This window comes from Symphalangus syndactylus, chromosome 3 (assembly GCF_028878055.3).
Source record: "Symphalangus syndactylus isolate Jambi chromosome 3, NHGRI_mSymSyn1-v2.1_pri, whole genome shotgun sequence".
NCBI classification, from domain to species: domain Eukaryota; kingdom Metazoa; phylum Chordata; class Mammalia; order Primates; family Hylobatidae; genus Symphalangus; species Symphalangus syndactylus.
In genome coordinates, this window is record NC_072425.2 from 85,223,062 (window position 1) to 85,245,539 (window position 22,478).

General features: G+C 41.2%; 1 protein-coding gene across 1 annotated transcript in view; it reads left to right on the plus strand.

Annotated features, from left to right (window-relative positions):
• ACO1 (aconitase 1) overlaps positions 1-22,478 on the plus strand; it is a 65,236-nt gene that overhangs the window by 15,271 nt on the left and 27,487 nt on the right. The window contains exons 2-8 of the mRNA XM_055272403.2: positions 6,358-6,476; positions 8,144-8,312; positions 9,395-9,532; positions 19,056-19,125; positions 19,254-19,437; positions 19,964-20,103; positions 21,758-21,929. Of these exons, the coding sequence (XP_055128378.1) occupies positions 6,380-6,476; positions 8,144-8,312; positions 9,395-9,532; positions 19,056-19,125; positions 19,254-19,437; positions 19,964-20,103; positions 21,758-21,929 (970 nt within the window). The 5' untranslated portion in view covers positions 6,358-6,379. The remainder of the gene's footprint in view (positions 1-6,357; positions 6,477-8,143; positions 8,313-9,394; positions 9,533-19,055; positions 19,126-19,253; positions 19,438-19,963; positions 20,104-21,757; positions 21,930-22,478) is intronic.

Consider the following 22,478-nt stretch of genomic DNA (forward strand, 5'->3'; position numbering starts at 1 on the left):
GTAAATATGAATTCTGTTGCCTGGTTTGAGTACCTCCACTCACTGCCTCAGAGAAGGGTCGTAAAATTGGTACAGCCTTTTCCAGCCATCCTGGTGATATGCAAATCCTTTCACTCAGCTCTCTTCTAGGAACTGAAAGCTAGAAATTTGTTGAAAAGAAATGATTTAAGGACCTACTAACGATGTGAGTATACAAGGCATCATTGTTTGAATGCTAGTACTTGGAAACAACCTAAGTATTTTAATAATAGGGAAATTGTTATGTATCTGAAGGATAGATTTTTTTTTTTTTTTTTTTTTGAGACAGAGTCTCGCTCTGTCGCCCAGGCTGGAGTGCAGTGGCGCGATCTCGGCTCACTGCAAGCTCCGCCTCCCAGGTTCACGCCATTCTCCTGCCTCAGCCTCCTGAGTAGCTGGGACTACAGGCGCCCGCCACTGCGCCCGGCTAATTTTTTGTATCTTTAGTAGAGACGGGGTTTCACCGTGGTCTCGATCTCCTGACCTCGTGATCCGCCCGCCTCGGCCTCCCAAAGTGCTGGGATTACAGGCTTGAGCCACCGCGCCCGGCTGAAGGATAGATTTTTATGGTATAGTTAAAAGTGCTGTAAAATATCACACGATTGTCCTATTAAGATATTTGAGGTTTACTGTTGAGTGAAAAAAAGCAATTTGCAAAACAATGTGAGGTCTAGTCATTTTTTTTTTTTTGAAAAATTTAAATGCATTTAAAAGTCATGGTAAATGAAACTGTAAATCATGGTATTACAAAGGATTTTATTTTGTTCTTTTTGCTCACCTGCATTTTCTGTTGTTGCTACAGTGAGCATCTATTTCTTTTTTTTTTTTTTTTTTTTTTTGAGATGGAGTCTTGCTCTGTCACCCAGGCTGGAGTGCAGTGGCACCATCTTGGCTCACTGCAACCTCCGCCTGCTGGGTTCAAATAATTCTCCTGCCTCAGCCTCCTGAGTAGCTGGGACTACAGGTGTGTGCCACCATGCCCGGGTAATTTTTGTACTTTTAGTAGAGATAGGGTTTCACCACATTGGCCAGGCTGGTCTCAAACTCCTGACCTGAGGTAATCCGCCCATCTCGACCTCCTGAAGTGCTGGGATTACAGGCATGAGCCACTGCGCCTGGCTGTATCTATTTCTTAGTGTAATATTTTTTAAAGTTACCACCACCCAAGAAGATGTGGTTCAGTAACAAATTTGGTATCCTGCTGAGATTGGAAAGGGAGCTGGGGTTGGGGTGGGAAGGGAGGGCCCTGCTTGGATTAGTCTGTTTGACTTGAATGAGGTGTGGCACTGTTCATCTAAGGCTAAATTTGAGCCATTCAGGGATTCTCTTCACAACTCTTTCTCTCTGTTGGTGGATATCAAAGGACATATTGAGGGGAGCAAAGTGGACTTTATCTGGAGTTATAGTCACAAATTTAAATATATCTTCACCAGTCATTATTAAAGATAGACCTGCATTTGTAGTTCCAGGAACTTTATGGACCATTCTATCTTTCTTTCAAAGGATATTGCTGAAGATGTCAAGTTCTCATTTTATAGAGATGCTAACGTAGGTATTTATGTACAAAGTTTAAATGACTGCTTCAGTGTTCTAAGAAGTAAGTAGTAACTGAATGCATGCTTATCAAAAATAGAATTTGAATAATACAGGAGTATAAAACATAGAAAGCTAAAGTCTCCCCTTTATACAATATGTTATTCTATTTGTAATCCATGTTAACTTTATGTCTTTCTTTTTTGTGCATTTGCATATGCAATGGTGTGTATGTATGAATGAATATACACTAATGGTCTTGAAGTTTTTTTTCTTCCACTTAAATCAGATGCTAGTATATACATATATATATTATTTTGCAACTTTAAAATTCTCACATCATTTAATGTGAGCCTTTACCAACATTTTGTATCTTGAATCTGAGTAAGGGATTGTATACTCAATATTATATCAGGAAAATTGATTTGCCCTTACTGTGTCTTTTGGAAAAAAGTGGCACCCAGGGTAGATCATCAGAAACCTAAACTTAAGTTGTTTTTCCAAAGTTTAGCTGTCAGTTCTCTGGAATTCTGAAACACATGGAAGTTTTAGTAAGTGATTATAGAACTAACATCACAGAAGCACCAAAAGACTGTGATACACCTAGGTAGTACTTTTTTCAACTCTACCTATGAAAGATTTTAAGCTTTTTTTTTTTCCCCTGAGGGAAATTTGCATTTCATTGGAGGGCAAATCAGCTGTATTTTTTTTTTTTTTTTCTGGTTCTCCCACTAATGAGTCCTGTGACCCTAGTCAGTCAGTTGCTTTTCAGGGCCTCTCTCTCTTCCTCGGGGGAGTGCTACATGATTGCTAAGGTTCTTTACCAAAAACTCAACATTCTCTGTCTCATTACCTCCTTAGCACCTAAGGTCAAGGTGTCCCTAGGGAATGGTGACAGGCTGGTGCCATGCCTTAGTGCCATGCCATGTATGCACAAAAGGCGCTACTCCAAGGCACCTGCAAGTGTCCTCAATTGAGCCAAAGGTCAGTTGGTAGCAAGACTGTGGTTGGGGAAAAACCCCAGCTCTTCACTCCTCCCACCCTTTTACTGGGAGCGTGGCTCATTTGTTAAATGTCTTACCCTAGTTCTGCCTGCCTTTGCATAATATTTGTTATTTTTTAGTGACCTACTTTAAAATCTGGTGTTCAGACTGTCCATGCCCACCCCCGCTCTTGCATGCAGAGTGTACCTGTGCTAATCATAACCCTGTACAAGTCACCCAGCTAGTATTTCAGGATGGGTTAGCTTTGAAAGACACTATTTCTCTACCAAATAATTATCTTGACTTTCAGAATGTGAACTACATGTAGTGAAGCGTTTCAGATACAGTAGCTCCGTTTTTATTCCTTTTGTATAAGAACTGTTCATCTGTCTTACTTGATTCAGTGGCCAGGGACAAGTGTTCAGCCATCTTCAGCATTCTGACAAGCGTCCCGGAGGGACAAGTTCTGAATAATTGCTCCCACCTTGTACCTTAAAAGATACCATTTCCCGTTCCTTCCTTCTTTTTTTTTTCTTTTTTCTTCTCCTCTTTTTTCTTCTTGCCACCATGTAGTATCATCTCATTCTATAGAACAAAGAAAGCAGCAACCCCAAATAGTATGATATATGCTAACTCTTCCCTTTCGAAAAAGAAAAACACTATATATATTTAGATACTCTGCCACCTTCAAAAAAATCCACATTCACTGTCTTCGTTTGTTCATTCCTATCTTTTATTGTTGAATGAAGATCAGATAAAACAGAAAAGAGCCAAGAACAAAGCAGCAGGAGGAGAGAGTGGGAGACAAGAAAGGAATTGGAACAGTGAGACCTGTGCTTTATGTGGATGTGGGACATAGGGAGGGCTTCCTGGCCAATGGTGGGGTTCCTAGATGAAACCCCAGATCCTGGAGGTATTTTTGGAGCCTGAAGGACCAGTGATAATACTCAAGGATTAGGGATGGGATGAGTGTCTGGCCAGGGAAAGGCAGGCCTAGGAGGTATGATGCCTGGATTCCTCTCTGGATCTGGACCCATTACCCAACCAAAGATCTTTCTTCTCACACCTCTTTGAAACATGATTGTTTGTTGCTTTCTCTTGGAGTTACTAAACCAGGAGATGTGAGACAAGAGTGATAGTATGGGTGGAAGCTTGAAGTGGCTCCAAATTCCAGAGTCCTCTAGGCTTATATGGAGGGCCTGTTTTCCAAACAAAGCTAGTCTTTGGTTGCCGAAATGCAGCTGCTATTACTTTCTACTGACCTGTGGCTCAGCACAAAGTGGCAGGAGACAGGTGACAGTGCCTGGCTCAGACCTAGTTGCATGGGGCCCCCTGGAAAGAAGTAAAGGCAACTCCAGCATTCAAAGTTGAGTCTCTTGTGAGAGGATTTCCCATGACTTTCCCAGCTTTAGGGGCTAGTGGGTGACCTCCAACAGCAGCATCGTCAGAGCAGGCTGACGTAGAGAGGTGGTGTTGGGTGGCAGAAAGAGCCAGGGTTTGAAACCTAGCTCTGCCTCTTACTGGATGTATGCCATTAGGCAAGGTTTTTCATCCCTCTGAGCTGCGGTATCCTTATCTGTAAAATGGAAATAATGATAGATTTCATTTACAGAGATGTTGCCAGGTAAAGAAGATGGTGTAAAGCACTTGGCATGTGCTGGTATAACTAACTGGTTCTTCTCTTCCCTTCCACAGATAGAATTTACTTCCCTAATATAGTGAAACGAGACACTTATCTAGCTTCCAAGGATAAAGGGAGGCAGATGGCAGTGTACTTTAAAACAAGCCTTTTCTTCAAGAGCCACCATATTGGTCACTATATCCATCCCAAAATACCAACTGACTCTGTAGGGTGGTGGGAGTAGCGGGAATCATGTGAGGCTTCTTATGTTATGCCCCAGACATTTGTAGCTACAGGGAAGTAAATTGACACATTTGGTCCCCACACATAATGGCAAATATGAGTACAAGTTAACAACTGGTTTAATCCAAAAATTTTGGGAGACTTGGGGCATCTGGCTCCTTTAGGATTCGACACAGAGATAGGGATGATTCAGACACTTAAGGCCATTGAAAGAGGTGAATGACCCATCTTGCTCAGTCCCGTGAGCGTTTCCCACCACTTCCCCTGCCTGCAGAGACTCTGGCCTCTGTTGAGATAGTCTTCTGTTTTTCCAGGCAGGCAAAAAAGCAGTTTTATTGTTGCAGTTGCTACTGTTTGAGGGTGGAAAAGGTAAAGTCTGGGGAGTATAGCATGGGTGACAAATGAAAGGGAGAGTAGCACCGTTGCCTTTTTAAATATATTCAGAATTTCAGCCAGTGGAATTATTAGTTTCATTTTCTGAGCCCACAGATTTGTAAACTTCTCCTGCAGATAAGCTAGCAGGTTTCTTATTTATAGGGCTTTCCCCCCGCCGATTGGCTGCTCATTGAGTGAGAATTAGTCACAAATCTCTTGAATTTGTGTGGCACTTTATCTTATATGCACTCTCACCTCAAAAACTAAAGCCACCATCTTCCCTCCGAAAGCAGTCCTAATAGCCTTCAATTCTCCATGCCTGGAGTTAAGCCTTATTTCTTCTCCCCATAGATTTCCCCCCATTCACCCAGCAGCCATTTTCTCTAAATTTTGCCTCTTCAGCTTTTAATCCATCCGCCCGTTTTTTCCATTTCAGTTTCTGCCATGAACTTGCTCGCCTGGTTACCTGCCACCTCTGGTTGAATAGGGCCCACAGGTTTGTTTGGTTTTGCCATCATGCCACAGACCCACACAGTTTAGAAAAAATCAGTTGCCAACTTTTATAAGCCAAGAATTCATATAAAAATCTAGATTACCAGTCTCACTTGGAAAATTAGATGATCTCTCAACACTGGGCAAGCATTCCTTCATGCCCTCTCGGCTGGAGCCAGGTGGCCTCTGCCCCCTTAGATGGGCACAGATCACCCAGGCTCTTTAGTCCCTGTACAGCCTGCCTCACATACACAGGTCTCTTCCTGAGCCCTGGAGGCATTTTGATTGTGACTCCTGTTTTAGAATGTGCCCTCCCTTTTTCGATATCTTCTGTGCTGCCTCTCTGCTTCCTGAATTAAGTTTTAAGTGCCTCACCTGGTGGCACTCCACAGTGCCCACCAATGATTCTCAAGCTGAACATGTGTTGGAATCACCTAGAAGCTTGAACAGGTTCAATGGGTGGGGAGGGGATACTCAGGAATCTATATTTTTAACAAGAAAGATCCCTGGATAATTCTAATGCAGATGGCCTAGGGTACATACCTTTATAAACACAGTTACGGTGTATTCCAGTAGCCTTTGCTGCCCATTCTTTAGTTTCAGTTCCAGAACTCCCAGAGAAGGAAGTTGATTGGGCCAGATTGGGTCAGACACCTTTCCTCTATCCCATCAAATGGCAGCTGCTGCATACAGCATGTGAGACTAGGTGGGAGAAGCAGTTCCCAGGAAAGAGGCGCTGGGCAAACAGCCTGGCTGTCTCCTCTTCAGTGTCTTGCGCCCGTTACCGGTACCTGTGGCATGTCCTGTCGCCTCCTGCACTAGCAATCCAGGAAGACACAGACTGCTTCTCAATCAACTGCTTCTCCCCAAAACTACCTAGTACCTACCAGACAGTACTAGGTAGTTTTGGACAGAGGAGATGTGCAAATGTCTATTTCTTTTTAACTATTTTTTTAAAGTTGAGTGTGTACAATAGTTAAAAATGCAAACAATACTAAAAGAAACAGTAAAAACTAGGCCTTCCTCCCAGTCCTGATTTCTAGGTCCCAGGCCTCTTAAAAGAAGAATGTAAATGTTCTCTTTTCTTTTCAGGAACAGGCGGCCATCAGTAATCATGAGCAACCCATTCGCACACCTTGCTGAGCCATTGGATCCTGTACAACCAGGAAAGAAATTCTTCAATTTGAATAAATTGGAGGATTCAAGATATGGTAGGTACATGGCTATGATAGCAATTGGAATCTCATTTGCACAATGATTAGGCTATGTAATTAATTATACTTTAGGAGAGTTTGAAAAGGGAGTAGCAGAGAATGGGTGAATGTTCTTGGGTTAAGTGCACAAGCACTCACATGCCTTTCCTACATTAATCATTTTTAAGTAGGTAATAATGATTACATACATTTAACATTTATATAACACTTTATAGAGTATACATTTGTATCATATCATTTAATCTGAATAACAACCCTATGGGGTCATGTTTATAAAATATAAGAGGTCCTGAGGAAGCTAAAGCCCAAGAGTCAATGACACATGCTCAGATCACAAGTATGTGGGTTGTAGACAAGCAGGACAAGAACACAGTCTTTTTTATTCCCAATTCCGTCCTTTTTCTGCCTTTGCACTCTCTTTTCCAGATAACATTTCCAGATAGTATTGCTTAGTAATTTTCGCATATCAAAATGGAACTTTTATAAATAAACAAAATCACTTTTCTTATGAATTAATATTGTTTTATTTTAGGAACTCCAGTTACCACTGGCCATGCTGCATAGTGTTTAGGGTTTTGTTTCCTTTGAAAGATGTACGTGCATATACTTTGGTCTTAATTACAATAATTGTAAAGGGGTTATTTTCTCATTTCTTGAGCATTAATTTCATAAGAACTATTACTCTGTGTGTATATATACATGTATAAATATATGTTACTTGTCAACATTTAACATAGGCTGGGTGTGGTGGCTCATGCCTGTAATCCCTGCACTTTGGGAGGCCAGAGCAGACAACTGATTGAGTCCAGGAGTTCAAGACTAGCCTGGGCAACATAGCGAAACCCTGTCTCTACAAAAAATAGAAAAAAGTTAGCTGGGTGTGGTGATGCTTACCTATAGTCCCAGGTATTTAGGAGGCTGAGGTGGGAGAATCACTTGAGCCAGGGAGTTTGAGGCTGCAATGAACTGTGATCACACCACTACACTCCAGTCTGGGTGACAGAGTGAGACCCTGTCTCAAAAACAAACAAAACACGTAATACAATAAAAATTTAGACTGATGGTGAGATGTGATGACTTAAGGGAAACTTTCTATTGTTGGAATCCAGGACAAGACAACCATTTAATACCAAAGAATAATATTTTATTTTGGCCTCGTGTGTAGCGTTTTCTACCACTGAATATCTCTTTTTTTTTTTTTCTTTGAAACGGAGTATTGCTCTGTCGCCAGGCTGGAGTGCAGTGGCATGGATCTCGGCTCACTGCAACCTCTGCCTCCTGGATTCAAGCAATTCTCTTGCCTCAGCCTCCCCGGTAGCTGGGACTACAGGCACACGCCACCATGCCCAGCTAAGTTTTGTTTTTTTAGTAGAGATGGAGTTTCACTATGTTGGTCAGGATGGTCTCGATCTCTTGACCTCATGATCCGCCTGCCTCAGCCTCCCAAAGTGCTGGGATTACAGGCATGAGCCACTGTGCCCAGCCCTGAATATCTCTTAAACCCATTAAATATCCATGTACTTTAAACTGTTGGTCACTTTACCCTCTTTCCTTGTGGAAGAATAGTCTGATGCCTCGTATCAACTTTATATAGAGATTGGCCTTAAAGAGCGCTCTTAAGTTGTCTCACAGGTTTTGTTTACTTTGTCATCCTTAACTCTTAGGGCGCTTACCATTTTCAATCAGAGTTCTTCTGGAAGCAGCCATTCGGAATTGTGATGAGTTTTTGGTGAAGAAACAGGATATTGAAAATATTCTACATTGGAATGTCATGCAGCACAAGAACATAGAAGTGCCATTTAAGCCTGCTCGTGTCATCCTGCAGGACTTTACGTGAGCCTAATGTCACTTCACTCTCCTCTGCCTCCCTCATTAGCCTTTCAAGAAAGTTTTCTTTTAAACAAACGAAAACACTCTGCAATGACTATATAATTTATTAATTTATGACTATATAATATTATATACCCATATCCAGACACTTTTGAAAGCTACAGGGGTCATTGCCCCCAGCAGCAAGAGGAAACCAGGATTGTGTCTGGCAAACTGAAACATGCCACCTTTTCTAATAGGAAGGGTCATTATCCTTGCTCTTAAAGATCCTAGTCCTGAGTATCTTAGGGAAAGGTCAAAGAAATAGCATGGAATAGAGCCATCTTGGAATCTTTTCTCTCCCACATTGTATTGCCCAGGAAACCAGGTGTCAAACACTTGTACTTGAAACACTGATGTGCTGTCTGCAGAAGGGAGATGATGTAGCTCACATCACAAGTCTTGACCGTAACTGTTAAGCCTCAGTTCTCATCTTGCTATTTTTAGATACCCTTGCTCCCCATTGCAGCATCTTTGTTGAGATACTATATTTCCCTTTTTAAGTGATGTTATTTTATTCCTTCTAGAGACCCAGTTTCATTTTTCTAGAGGAAGATCACCAAAGTGTTATACTTTTAAGTGAAAAAGAGAGATTCATTTAACATGAATTTGATTCACAGCCAACTTTTCTGAATTATATCCATTCCTTGAAATCTGGTCAAAATTGAGAAGGTGTGATCTGAAAGTCTTCTCCAGGTCTTTGTCAAGCCACCATGTGAATGGGAAGCACTCACAGCAGTAAGAGTTCCAGAGTTGTTAAGTGCCAGCTTTCCCATCGTTGCTGTATTTAGACCATAGCTGTTATTAAATTTAATACAGTGGTAACATTGTACATAGAGATACCACCCAGTCATGGTACTTACTACTTATGTGATTTCTGCCTGAGGAAATATGCTTAGAAACTTTCACATTTCTAAGTCTCACCCATTGTTAGCTCCTCTGATGAGGCAGGGCTTTGTCAATATTATCAATGGAGGCAAAAGCTGAAAAATCCAGTTACACACATTTAAGGCTTATTTTCTGCATTATTCTCTTTCTTCTCTTAGGGGTGTGCCCGCTGTGGTTGACTTTGCTGCAATGCGTGATGCTGTGAAAAAGTTAGGAGGAGATCCAGAGAAAATAAACCCTGTCTGCCCTGCTGATCTTGTAATAGATCATTCCATCCAGGTTGATTTCAACAGAAGGTGAGAGATTAAAACGAATACCTGAGTGTTCTGCTTTGTGCAAAATCTTTGAATACGAATCTTTTTAAAATGTGTATATGTAGTTAAAGAAGAAAATCTTTAAAAGATACCTTCTGAAAAACTTAAAGTTCATATAGATTTCGCAGTAAAGATGTTTTAGGGGGAAGAGTGGGTGGATTTTTTTTTTTATCTTTTTTTATTTGTTTTTACTGCTTGGGTGGGAGCAGCCTGCATTTGAATCTGACTTGAAGTCTGGGTGAAAACACACACACACATGAAGTTCTGCCATGAGAGCTTGTCAACACAAGTATATGTCAGTGCAAGGATATGTTTGAGCTTTTTCATCCACTGGAACCTTACTCCTTTTTGATCCCAAGTAACTGTTGCATATCTAGCGATCTCTGCCTCTCCACGTGGGTTTCCATATGCCTATCCCTTTCTTTCTCTGTGTTTCTTCTTTTGTTTTGGATATCCTCTCCTCTGTTCCTGCCAAATCTTACCTGCCCTTCAAGGCCAGCGTAAATCTTATTCTGTTAGGAATCCTTTACTTTCCAGCCTACGAAGCTCCTTGTTCTTCAGTTTGCCAGATGATTTAGTGTCCTGAGTGGGCCTGTAGCCCTTGAAGGGAAGTTGTCACTTGAGTTGCCTTGGTAAGTAGACTCTCAGCTCCCTGAATGCAAGAGCTGAGCAGATAAATAGGCATTTAATATCCTAAATTGAGTGACCTTGAAATTATTCTTCAATTAAGTGAGAATCTTGGTAAGCCTGAATATAGACACCTAATGGTCTATAACACCTTTAGGTGGGGAAAAACTAAACAACCCTGAGGATAGGTTTTTTGTTGTTGTTTTTGTTTTTTTAAATCCATCCCCACATCCTTGGCATCCAAAGGTGTGCATATTAAAATGTCTTCGTGGGCCACGTGCAGTGGCTCATGCCTGTAATCACAGCACTTTGGAAGGCTGAGGCAGGAGGATTGCTTGAGCCCAGGAGTTTGATACCAGCCTGGGCAACATAGGAAGACCACATCTCCACAAATAACTTTTTAAAAATTAGTCATGTGTGGTGGTGTGTGCCTATGGTCCCAGCTACTTAGGAGGCTGAGGCAGGAGGATTACCTGAGCCCAGGAGGTTAGGCCATGCATACCAGTTGGGTGACAGAGCAAGACCCTGTCTTTAAAAAAAAAAAAAAATCTTAAGAAAACGTTTTACAAAGAAGAGAACTGAACATGTGAATATGTAGTTGTGAACTACCAACTTAGGCCTGGCCTCTTAACAAACTTTAAAAGTGAATACTTCTTAATCAAAATATATGTACCATTTGTAATCCTAGCCCATTGAAGAGATGACTAAGTTTTGTGAGATTAGGAGCCAAGTAGTAATGGTCAATTTTCCTGACTCAGTTTATTTTAATGAGCTTTTATCCCTAAATCTCACTCTCTAAAAGCCTTTGCTTTAAGTTGGAAGTGTTGGCAGTGAGTCTTTGGGTTAAAATGCCATCAGGATATTAAACATTGTTATATAGCCCCAGTCTTTTGTAAGATATACAAAAAGGCATAGAAAATAGTAGAATCTAAGAGAAGCACTTAGTGATTTGATAGGGCCTATAAGAGTAGAGTACGTGATGGCCAGGCACGGTGGCTCACGCCTGTAATCCCAGCACTTTGGGAGGCCGAGGTGGGCGGATCACAAGGTCAGGAGATCAAGACCATCCTGGCGAACACAGTGAAACCCCATCTCTACTAAAAATACAAAAAAATTAGCCGGGTGTGGTGGCGGGCACCTGTAGTCCCAGCTACTTGGGAGGCTGAAGCAGGAGAATGGCATGAACCGGGGAGGCGGAGCTTGCAGTGAGCCAAGATCGCGCCACTGCACTCCAGCCTGGGCGACAGAGCAAGACTCCGTCTCAAAAAAAAAAAAAAAAAAAGAGTACCTGATGAAGTTAAACTTGAAAAAAAGAAGAATCTAGTCATCTTTGCCCTTTGGATCAAAATGGTAATCGACAGATGGGAATGAAGTCAGAAGAAACGAAGAAACTCTACCATTTGTCCTTTTCTCCAAAAGGCAGAATTTGTACTAGTCAAAACCATGAAGATTTCAATGTAGAGATGGGTGTAAAAAAATCAGCTATTGCTGTATAACAATCCCAGAATCTCAGCAGCAGTCAACAATGAGAATTTATTTCTTACACGTCTTCTAGTTGTTTGGGAGGTCAGCTGACCTAGGTGAGCACAGCTGGGCAGCTCTGCTTTGCACTGCACTAGCCAGGTTGGCAGCTTACACTGAACCATACATCTGCAGAGCAGCTGGGACAACTCTGTTCCATGTGTGTTTCTTCTGGGGTCCAAGCTAAAGGAGAAAGCAGCTGTCTTGTGACCACAGAGACTCAAGTGAGCAAGTGGAAACACGCAGTATCTCTAAGGCCTAGCTAAGGACCAGCACAGCATCACTTCTGTTCACGGTGCCATTGATCAAAGCAAATCACATGGTTGAGCCCAAAGCTGGAATGGGGAAATACAGTCCACCCATCTTCGGTGGAAGTAACTTCAAGATTACACCGCAAGGGTTTTGATACAGGGAGGGCAATCAGGTATTTTTAAGAGGCTATTATCTTAACCTAGAAGTATGACTACCTAAAGTTGTCAAAACAACTATCAGTGGGAGAAACAACTTTTCCATATACAGTGCTGGAAATTGATTAGTGGAGGGAGCAGTTCTTATGAATGTTTAAAAGTTTTAGAAGGAAATATATGCGTGTCAGATGTCTTGATAAGACTAAATTTAGAAGCAACGAATGAAACAAGGAAAAAAGGTATAGATTTAGTTACTGCAAAGTTAAGAGAAAATAACTTGAAAAATATGGCAAAGTGTTAATATACTTAATATATGGAGTATCTATAATCCATTTAGAAAAATAATAGGTCCCTGAAGATAAATGGGCAAAGGAAAGTGGACATTTCATAATAAAAGGAAATGCAAATGGTAGTAAACAGTATATAAAGGCTTTTCAATCTCACAAGTAATAAAAAAGTAAATATTTGAGATGTCATTTTCTTATCAATATAGTTGAGATTAGAAAATATTAATTATGAAGGTGTTATAAGGGAGACACTTTTATACACTGCTGATAGCACTATAAATTAGAAATGAGGATTAAAGCAATATGTGTTAAGACCTTAGAAATTTCTACATCCTTTGTCCTGGAATTCCTACTTCCAAGCACACCCTTTATATCATTTATTTATTTATTTATTGAGACAGGGTCTCACTCTGTTCTCTAGACCGGGGTGGCGTGATCACCGTTCACTGCAGCCTTGACCTCCTGGGCTTAAGCAGTCCTCCCACCTCAGCCTTCCAAGTAGCTGTGATCACAGGCATGCGCCACTACATCTAGCTAATCTGGATAGCCGACTTCAGAAAAAGCTTAATGGCCAATAATGTTTATTAAAGTATTATTTATAAATGAAGCCTAGAAACATTCTAAATGTCCAACAAAAAATGCTTTATTAAATTATGGTATACCCCTGAAGTGAATCATGAGGTAACTTTAGAGTTTAATTTATGAAGTCTTTAATAACACTTGGAACATGATCACATTGTAGCTCAATGAGCCAGATGCTACATTGCATATGTAGAGTGACATAAGCTATGGTGAAAATGATGCAGGAATTAAAAGATTGGAAAGGGTGCCAAGTTGCTAAGCAGTTATCTCTGGGATTGCAACTGTCTTCATTTTCCTAATAAGAAGCTATTATTTTTATAATTAAGTCATTTAAGAATATGAAACCACTCAAAGGGAAACAAAAACACCTTTATTTGCTTCCTTGGGGATGTAACTGAGTTCCAGGCAGCCTCAAAAGAAATTTAGAAAATGATGTTTCTCCAGTTAATATTGCTAACATCCAAACCAGATAAATTCAGGATAAAGAGAAATCTACTTTGTCCCCTGAATTGATGGTACTTGGAACAGACCATGTACTCTCCAGCGCTTCCCTTTCCTTTGGACTCTGAACCTGTCCTAAGGCAATATGTCTTCCCCCACCTTCCTTTTTTCCTAAATCACGTGAACTCAGTTTAATGTTTTGGTTTCAAATGGAAGAGTTTAAAATATATGCGTAAAATGTTATCCTGTTTGAGATAGGATAAAGACCCACTTCAGAATTTATGAAAGTAGCCATAAATTCATGCCCAATTTCATCTTTCTTGGAGACTTTCATTAATGTTGATGGGTTTACCTTCATTTCGCTTGCCTAGAAGGTGAAAGTACAGGTAGAGACGGAATTGTAATATAGTTTTCATGTCTAAACTCTATTGACTAAAAATTCAAAGAGCTCATGGCTGTTAATGCATCTTGAACTTGGGTCATCACCAAGTTCACTGTAATTTTTTTTTTTTAGACCTTGACTCTAATCAATTGTGGTTTCAGTTTTTTATAGACCTTTCTCATTTACACCATGTACTGAAAACATTATGAAAAACAGCAAAATCCAAGGGTGAACTTTGACCTAGATTGATAACCAAATCTGGCAAACCCACATGTATATATAAAATTAGAGCAAACACTGGCCAGGGCGGTGGCTCACGCCTGTAATCCCAGCACTGGGAGGCCAAGGCAGGTGGATCACGAGGTCAGGAGATCAAGACCATCCTGGCCAACATGGTAAAACCATGTCTCTACTAAAATACAAAAAATTAGCCGGGCATGGTGGTGCGTGCCTGTAGTCCCAGCTACTCAGGAGGCTGAGACAGGAGAATCGCTTGAATCTGGGAGATGGAGGTTGCAGTGAGCCGAGATTGTGCCACTGCACTCCAGCCTGGCGACAGAGTGAGAATCCATCTCAAAAAAAAAAAAAAAAAAAAAAAAAAATAGAACATTTCTTTTAGAAGTGTTTTTATTGGTGGTATTTTGTTTTTATTTCTTGAGTTGTGGTTTTGCAATTTAACCTCATGATCTCTCTCCTCATTTTTGTAAGGAATTAAATGTGATGTCTCAACTCTGTGAAACTGTGTGATGTGGGCTAATTTCCACCTCTGTTTCTAGAAATGAGTGAGAAAAACTGGGTAAGGGGTGGTAGAGTGGTAAATATCTCAGTTAAATGTTTGTAAGCTCTTTGCCTAGTTTGAATAATACTAATTAGCTTCACACCATCTTTAGAAGTTGAAGTTCTAACACATTATTGTGATATTTTACAAAGTTACCTCACCTTTTTTTTGTTCCTCCAACAAGAATTTCATAACAGTGGCAGGGCACGGTGGCTTACGCCTGTAATCCCAGCACTTTGGGAGGCTGAGGCAGGGGGATCATGAGGTCAGGAGATTGAGACCATCCTGGCTAACACGGCGAAACCCCATCTCTACTAAAAATACAACAAATTAGCTGGGTGTGGTGGTGGGCACCTGTAGTCCCAGCTACCTGGGAGGCTGAGTGAGGCCGGGGAATGGCGTGAACCCGGGAGGCGGAGCTTGCAGTGAGCCGAGATTGCACCACTGCACTCCAGCCTGGGCGACAGAGCGAGACTCCGTCTCAAAAAAAAAAAAAAAAAAAAAAGAATTTCATAACATTTTCTGATCCGATTTCATTAATGTGAAAACTATCTCCATGTTAATACTGTCCGTGAATTTCTGGAGCTCCATTAAATGTAATTCTCAGAAACTGAACTACATTCAATTCTGAATTCAAATTAAGTAACTAAGAAATTTCCTCTTTAGTCTGTGAGGCCATTCACATTTAGAGACCTTATTAAAAGCTCACTAGATTAGACTAATTTAGGAAAGTTCTGAGTGGTAGAAAATTCTGAATGCTAGGTCTGTTCATTCCAGTAACTAGAACTAGGCTAATTGAGCCAAGTTCCATATAATAGATGTTTTGTTTTCCTGAGTAAACAGAGTTTTACCTGGAATTACTGTATCATGAAACAGTCTAAGCATTTCTGGCTTCTGCACGTCCTATGAACATGTTGCTTCCATCAAACTGATACCCCCAGCATTCTCTGCGGTAAACATTCCCCCATCAGTCATCAGTCATGCTTCTGCTGTGAGAAGCTCTGCCATCCTCCTGGTGCTGGAGGGGACAAGATCAAGGACAATGGCTAGGAGTCCATAAGTGCTCACGGTATATAGCAAAAGAGATGGGGAGGAGAGGCAGGGCCACATGTGGTTATAATCTTACCTGCAGCGGTAGAAATCAAGGTCAGAGAAGCTTTCCTCTTTTTAAAAAGTTAAATCCATTTCGCAGATCTGTTATTTGCTAGTATTTATTCCAGAAACAGGTTATAGTTTAGAAGGGGAGAGAAATTAGTGAACACATAGCTTTCATGCAGTTGATAAGTGTAGTCACCACGGAGAAGGGGCAAATCATCCTGACCTGGGGAGTCTGTGGGTTTTTCAGGGAGTGTCACCTGATCTGGATCCTGAAGCCTGTTTACCAAGGAGAGAAGAGCTGAAAAAGACCTTCCACTCAGAGCAAATAGAGCATGCAAAGGCATGAGGAAAGTGGGGGTGGGAAAAGCATGCTGGCTACAGTGTAGCTGAAGCTGAGAGCTTGGACTGGAGGCTAGGAGAGGGCTTATAAAGGATGGCTGAGGTCAGGTTGAAGGACTTGGGTTTTTAAGACAAGGAATTTTTACTTTATTAGAAAATGGGAAGCCATTGGTAGATTCAGGCTGGTGCGTGATGATTTATATTTTAGAAATGATTCAGGTGACCGTACCAAAGGTAGATTGAATGGCCTCACAGGGCAGCTAGTTGGGAGGCTATTTCTGGAATAAATACCTTGATAGCTATAGGTACTAAGTGGTGGGAAAAGAGCTCATTAGATATGGACAGACAGGGAAGAGGAACAGATTTAGGAAAGAAAGCCCAGCATCAGGGTTTGACCCACTGAGTTTGTGGTGCCTGAAGTATTCTTGGTGCGCATGCCCAAAACACACAGGAAACATAGATCTGGACGTAGAGACAGGTGGAAACTGGAGGGATGGAGCCCTCAGCATACTATTGAGAAGGTCGAGATGAGTACCTTGAGGAGTAGCTGTGTCTCGTCCAGAGGGTCCACAGAATCTGCTGATGCCGGTGTCCATGCAGGTGTCCTGCCTTGTTCTGCTATCCCGGGGTCCCTCCTTTCTCTCTCTCTTTTGCTCTTCTCGAACATGTACACAGATAAATAGACACTTATTCACTCAGGTAGGGATCAGCAGACTTTTTCTAGAAAGGGCCAATAGCAAATACTTTAGGCTTTGCTGGCCACATGCTGTCTCTGTCACATATTCTTCCCCACAACACCCCAGCCTTTAAAAATGTAAAAATCATCCTTCATTTGAGGGCCAAGCATATATGGGAATTGGGCCACATTTGGCCCATGGGCTGGTTTGTAGACCCCTGCTTTAAGGCAGTCTCAGGAATTGATCCTACCTATTAAAGCAACCAACACTTGTCTTGGAGAATATTCATATCAAGAGAAAAAAAAATAGTGTGGTAACCAAATGTGTTTTTGTTTTGTTTTGTTTTGTTTTTTGAGATGGAGTCTTGCTTTGTCGCCCAAGTTGGAGTACAGTGGCGCGATCTCGGCTCACTGCCATCTCCACCTCCCGGGTTCAAGTGATTCTCCTGCCTCAGCCTCCCGAGTAGCTGGGATTACAGGCACCTGCCACCATGCCTGGCTAATTTTTATATTTTTAGTAGAGATGGGGTTTCACCATGTTGGCCAGGCTGGTCTTGAACTCCTGACCTCGTGATCTGCCCGCCTCAGCCTCCCAAAGTGCTGGGATTACAGGTGTGAGCTACTGTGCCTGGCTCCAGATGTGTTTTCTATGAGGTAAATAACACGTGCTTCCGGTCCCTTTTTTCCCAAGGAGTGCCTGCCCATCTTGCTTGGGCTGACTCACCGTCATCCTTCAGACTACATTGATACCATGTCCTTCTGGAAAGCATTCCAATCCCCCCAACCCCCACCCCCAGCTGGGGTCATGGCCCATTCCGAGTGCTCCCATACCAGGCAGTGATGATTGCATTCTTTTGCAATTGCCCTCCCACCAGACTCAGAGCGCCAGTGGGTAGTGAGCACACAGCTTTTGCACCATTGCATTTTCAGCATGTAGCACATGGCAGGCTCTGGGAGAGGGGAGGATCAGAGTGGGTGAGAAGCTGAGTATCATGGTCAAAGTAGAAACCCCCAGGGCCAGTCAGACCTAGGCGCAGATAACAGCACTGTGTTACTGTCTAACTTTGGACAAATTTAACCTTTCTGTGCCTCAGCTGCTGCTTCTGGATATTGAGGATGAGAGTAGTATTTACGTGAGGGGTTGTGATGATAAGTTCACATGTGTAAAGCTCTGAGCGCCTGTAACGTAATGTTGTCCTTTAGCTCTTGCTGTTACTATGGTGGTGTTACTACCACTGCCACCGTTACTGCCACAGTCGCCGTAACTATGACAGGAAGGCCATGTGTTATAGGGATTAAAGGATTGTGTCAACTTGGGAGTCAGACTGCCTGGGTTTTAATCCCAGTTCCACCATTTACTAGTGTCTGTGGTCCTGAGCAAGTTTCTTAACCTCTCTGTGTCTCAGTTTCCCCACTTGAAAAATGTGGCTGTTAGTTGCACCTAACTCAAAGGGATATTATGGAGACTAAATGAGAAAATTAACCTAAAGCATTTAGAATAGTTGCTGGTTCCTGGTAGTGTCAGTAAGTGTTAACTACTGGGTACTAGGAAGTAGTTATCCAGTACTTCATTTATTAATGAAGTCTGACTTTGGTCTTAGCTATTAATTTTACTAGCCTGTCCTGTGTTCACTCAATCCTATGATACACGCTTTATGAGCACATTCTGTGTGCGGAATCTGTGATCTTGTGACTATGACTTATTCTGCCTTGACTCAAAACAATGCAGTTTGATTTCTAAAATCCTAGAAAATCTTGGTGCCCTATGTTGTCCTGATGGACTGAATGACCTTGAGTAAATCTTAGCATATAATCTGTGGTTCACAGATGTTAACCAAGTGACACCATCTTCCTTATAAACCTTGGTCCTACACACAGGAGACTGTGATTCTATAAGGTACTGATCCTCTCAGCATTGCTAGTTTTCTGTCTCCCAGCATAAAGAGATGAAAATACCAGCCCAGACACAGCCCAGGTCAGAGAGATGTTATAATGAGGTCATGGATGAGGAGTATAGAAACAAGAGTTCTTTAAATGTCCAGGCTGCTGTTGTCATATGAATGTCTTGAGTCTGTTCCTAAGAGTCAGACTTTATGATTAGATTAGTTTTAACTTGAATTCAGTTCATGTTTTCTGCCTACCATAGTTAAAGGCATTGTAGGAATCACTTGTACCAAACAATAATTACCCTCTTTACTTTCACTAGTTACCTCTCCTATTCTGCATTGTAAATAGTCATGAATGAAATTCATATTATCACTCAGGAAGCAAGGAGATGCAATTCCATTTTGTTTCTTCATCACCAATAAATTTGACCACTAATATTTAAGCCTCAAATTGTATACATTTAATTTTTCTTTCTGACAGGGCAGACAGTTTACAGAAGAATCAAGACCTGGAATTTGAAAGAAATAGAGAGCGATTTGAATTTTTAAAGGTATGGGCAGGGTCTGGTTCCATTGTTTGGTTTTCTTTGTATGCGGGGTACGAGGGAGAGATGCCAAGAAGATGGGCTGAGTAGAAGTACTTCACCTTCATAGTGTTCTTTCCATTTGTCAATCCCAGTGGGGTTCCCAGGCTTTTCACAACATGCGGATTATTCCCCCTGGCTCAGGAATCATCCACCAGGTGAATTTGGAATATTTGGCAAGAGTGGTATTTGATCAGGATGGATATTATTACCCAGACAGCCTCGTGGGCACAGACTCGCACACTACCATGATTGATGGCTTGGGCATTCTTGGTTGGGGTGAGTGTTCTCCCGTATATACTGTTTTGGGGCATGCACTTTAATTCACTGTGATTCCATTACATGTCAGTAACATGAATTTACATGACCACAAGTTTCCGAGAGGTATTTTTGTCAGTTTTGTCACTGCTGTTTTTCCAGTGCCCAGAGAATCACTTTGCACCTAGCAGGCACTCAATAATTATGCTTGGAATAATGAACAGAAGCAAGGGGTTAGGGACATTTAGCATACATGAAAATCACTTGGGGTGTTAAAAATAGAGTCTCCCAAAGCTTACTCTTCTTTGCATGTGGCACCAAGGAGATTTTGATACAGGTGTTTGGGGGACCATGCTTTGAGAAACACTTGTTAAAAAATTCTATAAAGGAAAATGGAGAAAAAATAACTGCTCTTTATAGAAACATAACCCTGCACCAATTAAGCATTGTAACTGGGTTTATTACCTGTTAATGTCACTAAATTTATACGTGAGAGATAGAGTAAGGAGTAATGAAGGCATTCTTCCGGTCATGCCGTTCATTGCAGGTGTCGGTGGTATTGAAGCAGAAGCTGTCATGCTGGGTCAGCCAATCAGTATGGTGCTTCCTCAGGTGATTGGCTACAGGCTGATGGGGAAGCCCCACCCTCTGGTAACATCCACTGACATCGTGCTCACCATTACCAAGGTAACAATATGCAACCTCTTCTGTGGTCTTGGAAAGTCACAATGATAGCTTTTAAATGGAGGGAATACATAATGGAATCTTGTTTGGTTTCCAAGTGCTCTAGCAATGCTAGGAAACAAGGTTGATGATTTTAAAAGGAGATGAGGTAAGGGAAGTATTCTATGTTAAGTTTAGATAATTATGTTTATTTTCTTCTAGTATTGCTGATTGATCTTTTTCTTAAAGGAAATTTTTTAAACTGTGAAATAGTTCAATGATACAGAAATTAAGATGGCATTCATATGCCCACCACCTAGATTTAACAGATGATACCATTTTGTCATAGTTGCTTCAGAGCTCTCTGTGTTTTTAAAGAAATAACATGTAATGTCTGTGGCTAAAGCCACATTCCCCATTTCTAGAAATAATCACTATCCTGAGGTGGTAAGAATCATTCCTATGCATGTGTTTATGCTTTCACTACATGCTTTCCACATGATTCTTCCTTTTATGTAAATAGCAAGGTAGTTCCATGAATAGTTTTACTTTTTAAATTCTCTTCTCTGTATTATAAGTTACATTATTGTAACATATATGTCACCAAGCTGGAAAGTATTAGGCTTTTTCTGTAGCAGTTAGAGATCATCTTTTTCTGTGATTTGCTTGTTTTGTAAAAAGGCTATTTCGTTTTGGAAGACTTTTGCAAAAGCAGTGGTTTTTAATGATCACAAACATAATTTTTTCTGCTTTTATAGTTTGGAGGCTGGGGTCTTTTGCATGGACACGCTGTCATTAAAAGTGCAAAACACATTTCTCTTTGATTTAATTTTTGTGAAATTTTGAATTGGATTTATTTGAATACCATAGCTTATCACAAATGTCTGTGCACTGTTCTTCAGATGCGGAATACTACAGGACTTCCTCACAAAATTTGGCAGAATCCCATATAACCAAAAGAGCCCATCTGTGTGGTTGTAGCTAGAAACTGGCTTTATGCAGAGCTAAGTCAGTCACTGTGGCCTCACTCCTGGCTGGTGCCTTGTGTGGAAAAGATATGGGGATCTTTTGGTTACATTTGACTTATACTTGTAGCATGAATTTTGCTCATTACGCCTTTGAAAAGTTATTTTCTTATTTAGGTTGAAAGAATTTAATGTGTAGCACTTCCAGATGCTTCCAATGATCTCATTAGAGAAAGAGAATGTTTCTCATTTTGAAATATTTTTCTTAATATTATTTGTATTTTGGGCACACTTTGTCTTTTTATAAATAAAAACTATTTGACATCATCTTAGATTTATGGGTGAGTTAGTATAAAGAGTACAGAGAATTCCTGTTATCTTTCTCCCAGCTTCCCATAATGTTAACATCTTAAATAACCATGGCACGTTTATCGAAACTAAGAAGTTAACACTGGTGTGGTACTCTTAACTACAGACTTTACCAGTTTTTTCAGTAATGTCCCAGAATTCTGCTCCAGAATCCAATCCAGGATACCATGTTACATTTAGTTGGCATTGTTTTTTAAGTTTGGAAAGTGATCACAAATGTGTTGGGCTAATTTATTATTTGGGTTTACTGACAAGACTAGTTTATAAGAAGTACAAGATGGTAGTTCTGCACTTTGAATGTGGGCCATCAGATCTCAAACTTTTCTGTTGTTTCTGCTGCTTAGCACCTCCGCCAGGTTGGGGTAGTGGGCAAATTTGTCGAGTTCTTCGGGCCTGGAGTAGCCCAGTTGTCCATTGCTGACCGAGCTACAATTGCTAACATGTGTCCAGAGTACGGAGCAACTGCTGGCTTTTTCCCAGTTGATGAAGTTAGTATCACGTACCTGGCGCAAACAGGTAAGTGAAGGGCCCTGAAAGCATAGGGCTTTTTGTCAAAGTTCCATGAAACACCGAGAATCTGAGCACTGCCTTCTGCCTCTACCCAACAGAAGGCACTGGGTTACAGTTACACAATTTTTTTTTTTCTCCATGGAGTCAAAATGGGTTTTTGGGATTTAAGGAGTTAATATGAGATAGAGATGGTATGGCCAATAGAAAGAGCTCAGAGATTACAGAAGCCTGGATATTTATACTGGTCCTCTACTACTAGTTTTTTGACATTAAACAAATGATCTTAGTAATGGTTACTGCTGCCTATGGGGTACTTGCTGTGTACCAGGTACCTAGTATGTATTTGCTGTCAACCTCTTTACAGATCTGTAGGGTAGATTGATTGACTAGTTAATTAATATTAGAGAAAACTGAGGAGCAGAGAAGTGTTCATACCCAAGGCTAATAAACAGCAGAGTCAGAATCCAACACTGCAACTGCCTGGCTCCATACAGGGACAGCACTCTGCAACACCCCTCTCAGGGATGTCCAAAAAATGAAATGAGGCCAGGCACG